General features: G+C 33.5%; 1 protein-coding gene and 1 pseudogene across 1 annotated transcript in view; one reads left to right on the top strand and one right to left on the bottom strand.

The window, feature by feature from the left end:
• Window positions 1–10,000, bottom strand: part of RIMS2 (regulating synaptic membrane exocytosis 2) — a 579,688-nt gene that overhangs the window by 440,702 nt on the left and 128,986 nt on the right. Inside the window, exon 4 of the mRNA XM_011373284.2 lies at window positions 4,248–4,458. Coding sequence (XP_011371586.2) covers window positions 4,248–4,458 — 211 coding nt within the window. The remainder of the gene's footprint in view (window positions 1–4,247; window positions 4,459–10,000) is intronic.
• LOC111747443 lies at window positions 1,066–1,182 on the top strand (annotated as a pseudogene).

Here is a 10,000-nt window from a genome sequence, read left to right as displayed (position 1 = left end):
TAATAATAATAATAATAATAATAATAAATACATCAAATGATATTAATGGCAGATCTGACACTGCAGAAGAAAAGATTAATAAACTTGAAGACATAAAATAGAAAATATAAAAATAAAACACAAAATAAAATTAGTTTATTAAAAAGAACAGAGGTGAGCTATAAGACAACTTCAAACGGCCTAATATATGAGTAACAGAAGTCCCTGAAAGAGAGTAGAGAGAGCATGGGCCAGCAAAACCTATGAGGAAATAATGGCCAACATTTTCCAAAACCATAAATTCACAGATCCAAAAAACTCAAAAAACATTTGAAGAAATAAAGGCCAAAATTTTCCAAAACTATAAATTCATAGATCCAAAAAGCTCAAAAAACTCCAAACACAAGAAACATGAAGAAATATATACCAAGAAATATCATAATTAAATTGCACATATAACTAGTGATAAAAAATATTCTCAAAAGGAGCCAGAGAAAAAATACACATTATATACAGGGAAACAAAGATGAGAATGATATCATACTTCTCATGGAAAACAGTGAAAGGGAGAGGCATGAAGCAACATCTTTAACATACTGAAAGAAAATAATTGTCAACCTAGAATTCTATACCCAGCAAAAATATATATTTTTTAAAAAGGCAAAAAATTCAGCATAAAAAGTTGAAGGCATTCAACCCAGAAGATTGCCACTACAAAAAATACTGAAGGAAATCTAGGTAGATAAAATATGATACCAGATAGAAATACAGATCCACAAAAGTAAATGACTAGCACAAGAAATGGTAATGATAAAAGTAAATAACTACTATTTCTCTTATTATCTAAAACTCTTTAAAAGATAAAAAATTTAAAGTAAAGGAAAAACCACGTATTGTGAGGTTTACAAAATAGGCAAAAGGAAAATATACGAAACCAATACCACAAAGTCCAAAAGAGGAGAAATGGAATTACACTATTGTAATTTTCTTATACTATATATGAAATGGTATAATATCAGTTAAGGTTGAATATGATGATTTAAAGATGTATACTATAAATCCTAAAGCAGGCAATAAAATATCAAAATAAATAGTTATAGCTCTCAACACGCCCGATCTCGTCTGATCTCGGAAGCTAAGCAGGGTCGGGTCTGGTTAGTACTTGGATGGAAGACCACCTAGGAAGACCAGGTGCTGTAGGCTTAAAAAAAAAAAAAAAAATTATAGCTAATGATCCAACAAAGGAGATAAAAATACTTGGTTAATCCAAAAGAAGACTGAAATAGAAAGATATAAACAAAAATCAGAAGGTACAAGTAGGAAAAAAAGGAAAATGTTATAATAAAATCTAATCATGTCAATAATCACATTAAATGTAAACTGTCTAAACATTCTAATTAAAACAGAGATTGTCAGACTAGATAACAAAGCAAGATCCAATTATATACTACCTATAAGAAAAATACTTTAACATGAAGGTATAAATAAACTTCAAGTAAAAGAATAGAAAAACATAAACCACATTAGTACTGCTCAATAGAAAGTTAGAGTGGCCATATTCACATCGGACAAAGTGAATTTCAGAGCAAAGAATATTACCAGGAATAAAGAAAATCACTTAATAATGATAAAGAGGTCAATTAATTAAGAGGACATAATAATGCTAAACGTTTAAGCACCTAAAAATAGAACTTAAAATCATATTAAATATAAACTGATAGAACCTCAAGGGGAAACAGACAAATCCAAGTATAGTTGTATAATTCAATATACTTCTCTTAATAATTGATAGAATAAAAAGGAAGAAAATCCACAGGGTGATAGTAACTTGAACAACTCTATTAACCAACTTGACCTAATGGAAATTTTTAAAAATTATGTCCAAAAAGAGATGGAAATTTTAAAAACTTATGTCCAAAAAAAGATGGAAATTTTTTAAAATTATGTCCAAAAATAGCAGAACATACATTCTTTTCATGTGTAAACAGAACATTTACCAAAATAAATCACATCTGGCCCATAAAATAAGTATCAATACATTTCAAAGGATTTAAAATATACAAAGTATATTCTGGGACTACAACAGAAATAAATTAAAAATCATTAACAAAAAGATCTTTAGAAACCCCACAATATTTGGAAAATAAATAATATACTTATTAATCATCCACGGGTCAAACAAGAAAAAGAAAGTTAGAAAATATTTTTAACTGAATGAAAATTAAGAGACAACATAGCGGAATTTGGGGAATGCCACTGAAGCATGTTTTTAGAGGAAATTTACAGCATATGCTTCTGTGTTAGAAATGAAGTCTCAAAGCAATGACCTCAGCTTCCACCTTAAGAAACCAGAAAAAGATGAAAAAATTAAACCCAATGTAAGGAGAAGAAAAGAAATAATAAAGATCGAAGGCAAAATCAACAATAGAGAAAATCAATAAAACCAAAAGCTGGTTATTCGATAAATAAATAAAATTTATAAATATCTAATCAGACTGGGAGAGGAACCACAAATTACCAACATCAGGAATGAAAAAACTGGCAACACTACAGATTGTATAGATATTAAAAGAATAATAATGGAATACTGTCAACAAGTTTATGCCAATAAATTCAACAACTTATGAGGAACTGGGCAAATTCCTTGAAAGACAAATTATGAAAGCTCATTCAAGAAAAAATAGATAACCCAAATAATCTCATATCTGTTAAAGAAATTGAAACTCTACTTAAAAACTTTCCCAAGAAATAAAACTGCATGCCTAGATAGCTTCACAAGTAAAATCTACCAAACATTAAAGGATAAATAATACTGATTCTACATAAACTCTTCTAAACATTTAAGCAAAGGAAATACTTCCCAACTCATTCTATTAGGCCAGCATTACTCTGATATTAAAATTAAAGAAAGATGTTACAGAAAAACTACAGATACTAACCCTTACAAACATAGAAGCAAAAATTGTAAACAAAATTTTATCATATCAAACCCATCAATATAAAAAAGGAATAATCCATTACAACCAAATGGCATTTATTCCAAAAATACAGTTTGTTTAACATTTCAAAATCAATCAGTATAGTTCACCATATTACCAAAGAGAAGAACAAGAAAAACACATGCCTAATCCCAATAGATAGAGAAAAAATACTTGTCATAATCCAATACTTATTCCTATGGGGGGAAAAAAAAAACTCTCAAAGACAGTATCTATGAAAAGCTGAGAGCTAACATAATTCTTAATAGTGAAAGACTAAATGCTTTCTCCCTAAAATAAAGAACTAGACAAGGATGTCTGCTCTCACCACTTCTATTCAGAATTGTACTGGTTTCTAGTCAATGCGATTAGTCAAGAGAAAGAATCATAATCAGGTAAACCGGGGAAAAAATTAATAGAGATAAACAAAACAGTGAGAAAAAAGGAGCAATGAGAAAATGCAGAAATGAAATCACATAGGGGAACAAATTCCCACTATTATGTCTAAGTAATGTATGTAAAGATATCAGCTTCCAAGTAAAAAAAACTGATTGATAAGGCACATTAGTGAGGAGAGAAATGAAAATTCTAAAGAACTTATTGAGACAAACATTTTTAAAAATTGCTTTTGCTAATTTCAACACAGCATTCTTTAGGTAGCATTAACATTTTTCTAAAGTGGATAGATTAAACTACAAAAATCTAGTATTAGTGTAAAACACCTCCTTAAAATGTCTCCTTTAAATTCCATAGACTAATGTTTATTTCATTAATGTTATGACAAAATAAAAGGTAATGTAGCTTTAGAGGCTATAAAATTATAAAACACATGATCTCAAAGCTGAAAAGAAACTCCTTCATAAGTAAAAGAAATGGGCCAAAAGAGAAGCATATCTAGAGTTTATAAAATTATGTATAGAAATGGAAAAAATTGTGCCATGACTGATATTAATCAGTCGTGTGACTTTAAGAATGAACCTTAGTCTCTCTGGATCTGAGTTTTCTATACTTATAAAATAAAGGAATTAGACCAACTGATCTCTATATTTTCTTCATAATCTTTGAGAGTCGAAGATTCCAATTCTAAACAAAATCATAAGTTTAAGGATATAAATAATGAGACAAATATCTTTAACTCACAGAAAAAATTTAAATTTCTCTTATCTAAAATGAAGCCACTAAAGAAGGTTTTTGTTTACTGTTTAATCTAAATATTAATTTGTTGTCTTCTGCATTTTAATCACAATAAGCTTAGCTATAAAAGATTATGTGTAATTTTCATTTCTGTACCTTGTTTGAGCGTAATGACACTCGACCTCCACAACGAGCACAAAACTTTGTTTGGCAATATGAACAGTTATGGCCACATCCATCAGCAAACTTTGTTTTGTGGCAAATACCACAGGTTGGGGCATCACCCTTCTGTTCCTGCTGCTGCTGTGATTCTTCTCCCATCTTCTTTACCTGCTCTTTATACATTTCGAACTGCTGATGAAGTTTTCTGCAAAGAAAACAAATGAGAAAAAATTGGTTTCCTGATGATCTCAAAAAAAATAGCTACCACAATCTGTAGATACAATTTTATATCAAAAAAATTCCACAGAGTGAGAATAAAAGAATACAAATTTAATTTTCTGATAATGGAATAACATCTTATATAGTACAGCACATCATAAAACTGGTGTAACCAATTCAACCTTCTAATATAGATTAATTTAAGAACCAATTAATATGACATATACTTATGGAAATATTTCCTTGATTATAATTATATTATATCTACCTAACATTTGCAATATGTTTTCAATCATACACCCTAAAATATTTATAACATTATTTTCAACAGTTTACTTCAAAATGAAGTTGACTTACACAGTGAAGCTAAAACCTCTGAAATTCAAATCACTGAGACAGAATCTCAACTGGAATGATCTTAAGAATCCAGACAGAGGGGAATACATTCGATGAGTGCTCTCACTAATTGTTTAAATCTGTTCAACAGAATAAACAATAGTTGGCTCTTAAAACACTGAAATATTAGGAGCCTACTAAATAAGGCTGTGAAAATAAAAGTAAGGCTGTTTTATTTTAAAAATAAAATTACAGAACAAGAAAAAAAATACCTAGCAAAGGGTATTACTTACTCTAGTTAAAAAAAAAAAAATGATAAAACTTTCATGTTCATTGTTTTTATAGTGAAAAATGAAAATATTTTAAAACTACAATTAATTCTGCTTAGGATTTACTAAACTGTTAATAATGTTACTCCCATTTTAAAAGTGACCAAAAGTTAAATAATCCACAAAATCATAACTTTTCTTGAGCCAATACAGAGTTGAGGATATAAGGGAAACATACTCTGAACTCCAAAGAAAGGAAAGCCCCTCCAAAGAGTAACAAGGATGCACTGCTTCACATTTGGCAGAGCACAGGAGAAAGAAGTAGCCACCATCCAGGCAGGTTAAGAGGAAATCAGTTTAAACTAACAAACTGTAAAAGGCCGAATGTGGGCTAACAAGACAATTTGAAATAGCTAGGGGCCCAGACTCAAGGGAAGTTCACGCTCACTCACAAGTACTTTCTCATAGACCTCCACTGGTCACTCATGAGTAAGACTGGGCAAAGGCCGTAAAAAAAAATAATCCTTTGTCATGGAGGGGTGCACATGTGCCAATGTAAAAGAGATGGCTAGTGGTTCCTGGGGCACAGGCACAATTCCCCAGACTATCTCTCATAATCATCATCATTATCATCAAAAGCTATAAACCACAGGGAAGAGAAATAAATTGTCATCCCCAGCACAAAGGCAAAGAAATAGACAGCCTGACAAATCCTATATCTATTTTTAAAATAATTCATAAGTTAAAAAATCTCAGTTCTTGATGGCATCATTGGTAAATTCCACCAAATAGTTAAGGAACAAGCAATACCAATTCTACATAATCTTTTCTAGGGAATAAAAGAGAAAGAAATATTTTCTATCTCCTAATGCCAGCATTTCTCAAACACCAAAACCATACAAAAGTATAACAAGAAAATTATGGAATTCCGGTAAAGATGGTGGGGTAGATAAATGCCGTGCATGCCCCCTCCCATGACTGCATTAAAACTGCAACTAAATTATGAAACAGTCAAACTGGAGAACAATTTGAAGACTAGCTGAACAAAATTCCTATAACTAGGGGTATAACGAGACTGGTGGGAGGAGAAGAGATATGAAACAGGCTGATCTCACACCCATGTGTGGTGGCTGAGCATTGGTATGGATATGTACGCTGTGGAGGCCCACCCCAGGAGTGAGGGACCCTAGCTCCACACCAGGGCGCTCCAGCCCAGAGATCCAGATGCAGGGAGAGGAGTCCACGCAAAATCTGGCTGTGATAACCAGTGGGAGTTCTAGGCAGCCAGGTGAAATGGAAGGCAACTGTAAAGCCAGACATCTCCTTAAAGGGCCTATGCACAGACTCACTCCCAAGCACTCACCCTGAGCTCTAGCGAAGGGACAGCAGCTCAAGAAGTGTCAAAGACATACAGGGAAAGTTGAGTGGCTTCAGGGCTGGAGAGACAATCGCCACTGTGCCTTTTTGAGAACTCTTCCTGCCTAGCCTGCAGACCAGTACCATATTACCTGAGTTGAACACTCCCCCACACATGGCCAAAACTGAATCTGCATTGGCCTGGTGAGATCTGCTCACCCCATCTTAGTGACTCCCAGAGACTCTGCCCCACCCAACTTGAAAATTACCTGGTGGCAATTCCAGCCCCATCCCACAATCTCAGCAGGAGGTTCCATCACAGCAATCAACAGGCCTCTCTGCTCACACACCTGAGAAGACACTAGGTGACGGGTAACCAGCCCTGGCCCTAGCCGCAATATTTCTTAAGCAAATCTTGGGGGTCTTTGGGTCTGAGGTGGGCAGCGGCTAGTCTCAGTGTGAGCTGAGATTTTTTGCAACTGGCCACAGGCTCAGCCCTGGCAACAAATCTAAATCTGCACCAACCTGGGGAACACCACTTGCCCCACCCTGGTGACTCCCTGAGACCTTGGGGCACCCCCAAGGCTCATTCAGCTGCTGAGCATTATGGGGAGCAGACAGGCAGCCTCGGGATTTGGGGTGCTCTGGGCCTTAGCTGAGTTTCCCCCAGGCCTGGTGCTTGTGGCAGTCAACCTCAGTTCGCTACGTGGCCTCTCACAAACACCTTCAAGTGTACCTCAGGCAGTGACCAAATATAGATAGCTCTATAGCTCCTACTAGGGATCCCTGGGCTGGTCACAGGCAGCAGGTGACCCTGGCCTACATAAGATCATTTCAATAGATGCAGAAAAAGAGTTTGACAATATCTAGCATCAATTTATGATAAAAACTCTCAGCAAAGTGAGAATAGAGGGACTATACCTCAACATAATAAAGGCCATATATGACAAACCCACAGCTAATATCATACTCAACAGGAAAAAGCTTAATGCATTTTCCTTAAGATCAGAAACAAGACAAGGATGCCCACTTTCATCACTATTATTCAATATAGTGTGGAAGTCCTAGCCACAGGAGTTAGACAAGAAAAAGAAATAAAAGACATCAAAATTGGAAAGGAAGAAATCAAACTGTCATGATTTGCAGATGACATGATACTGTATATAGAGAATCCTAAAGACTCCACCAAAAAAACTGTTAGAACTGATCAAAGAATTCAGTAAAAGGGCAAGATATAAATTTATATTCAAAAATTGGATGCATTTTTATACACCAATAATGAATTATCAGAAAGAGAAGGAAACAATCCCATTTTCAATTGCAGTAAAAAAAATAAAATACCTGGGAATAAATTTAATTTCAGACGTCAAAGACCTAGACTCAGAAAATCATAAGTCACTGAAAAAAGAAACTGAAGAAAATATAAATAAAGTATATATTGTGCTCATAGATAAGAAGAATTAATATCGTTAAAATATCCATACTACCCAAAGCAATCTATAGATTCAATGCAATCCCTATCAAAATACCAACGGTATTTTTCACAGAAGTAGAATAACCCAAAAATTTATATGAAACCATGAAAGACCCCAAATAGCCATGGCAAAGTTGGCTATAGCCAAAGAACAAAGTTGGAGGTATCACACTACCTAATATCAAACTATACTTCAAGGTTATAGTAATCAAAACAGCATGGTACTGACATGTAAAAAAGACACATAGATCAGTGGAACAGAGAGCTCAGAAATACATTCAAGCCTATGTGGTCATTTAATAAGACAAAGGATGCAGGACTATACGATAGGGTAAAAGACAGTCTATTCAATAAATGGTGTTGAGAAAACTGTACAGATATATGCAAAAAAAAAAAAGAAAGAAAGAAAGAAACTGGGCCACCTTCTTACACTATATACAAGAAAACACTCAAAATGGATTAACGACTTAAATGTGAGACCCATAACCATAAAACTCCTGGAAGAAAACATAGTCAATAAACTATGTAATATTTTTTCTGATACATCTCCTCAGGCACGGGAAACAAACAAACAAACAAACAAAAAATAAATAAATAGATAAATAAATAAATAAGTAGGACTACATTAAACTAAAAAGTTTTTGCACAGCAAAGGAAACCATCAACAAAATGAAAAGACAACCTACTGATTGGGAGAAGATATTTGCCAATGATCCAGCTGATAAGAAATTAACATCTAAAATTTATAGAGAACTCATACAAGTCAAAACCAAAAAAAAAAAAACCACAAAAAATCCAATTTAAAAATGGGGCAAAGGACACGAATAGTCATTTCTCCAAAAAGGACATTCAGATAGCCAATTGACATATGAAAAGATGCTAAATGTCACTAATCATCAGAGAAATACAAATTAAAGCTACAATGAGATATCACTTCACACATGTCAGAATGGCTATCATCAATAAATCAAAGGACAAGTGTTGGCAAGGATGTGGAGAAAAAGGAACCCTCATGCACTGTTGGTGGGATTGCAAATTGGTACAGCAACTATGATAAAAAGTTTGAAGGTTTCTCAAAAAATTAAAATTAGAACTACTTTTTGACCCAGCAATTCGTTTCTGGGTATTTATCCAAAGAAAACCAAAACACTAATTTGTAAAAGATATGTGCACCCCTACATTCACTGAAGCACTATTTATAATAGCCAAGATAAGGAAGCAACCTAAGTACCCATCAGTAGACGATTAGATAAAGAAATTGTGATACATATACACGATGGAAATTACTCCGCCATAAAAAAATAAAATCCTACCATTTGTGACAACATGAATGGACTTAGAGGGTAGGATGCTAAGTGAAATAAGACAGAGAAAGACAAATATCATATGATTTCAGTTATATGTGGAATCTAAGGAACAAAATAAACAAATACAAAGAACAAATTGGTGATTGCCATATGGGAGAGAGGTTGGGGGGTAAGTGAAAAATGTGAAGGTATTAAGAAGTAAAAATTGATAGTTATAAAATAGTCACAGGGATGCGAAGTACAGCATAAGGAATATAGTCAATAATATTGTAATAATATTGTAATAACTATGTATGGTTCCAGGTGGGTACTAGACTAATGGGGGGAATCACTTCATAAATTATATAAACGTTTAACCACTATGCTGTACATCTGAAACTAATATAAAATAATATTGAATGTCAACTCTAATTGAAAAATACAATGTTTTTAAAATTATACACCAATATTCCTCATGAGAAGACATCCTCAACACATTAGCAAGTCAAATCTAGAAAAATGTTAAAGAATAATACATCACAAAAAGGTGATCATTATCTTGAGAATGCAAAGTTGGTTTCACGTTCGAAATTCAACCAATGTAATTCACCATATTAACAGACTAAGAAGAAGGAAACATATGATTATGTCGAAATATGCTGAGAACACGCTTGATTCAGCAAGCTAGGAATAGGCAGACACTTCCTTAATGCAATAAAGGTATCTACAAAACACGCCTACAGTTAACAACATTTAGTATTGTTAAAAGATTGAATGCTTTCTCCCTAAAATCAGGTACAAAGCAAG

The sequence above is a fragment of the Pteropus vampyrus genome, unplaced genomic scaffold (genome assembly GCF_000151845.1).
Source record: "Pteropus vampyrus isolate Shadow unplaced genomic scaffold, Pvam_2.0 Scaffold222, whole genome shotgun sequence".
Taxonomy (NCBI): domain Eukaryota; kingdom Metazoa; phylum Chordata; class Mammalia; order Chiroptera; family Pteropodidae; genus Pteropus; species Pteropus vampyrus.
The sequence above is the reverse complement of the archived record's forward strand: the minus strand, read 5'-3'. Positions and strand labels throughout refer to the sequence as shown.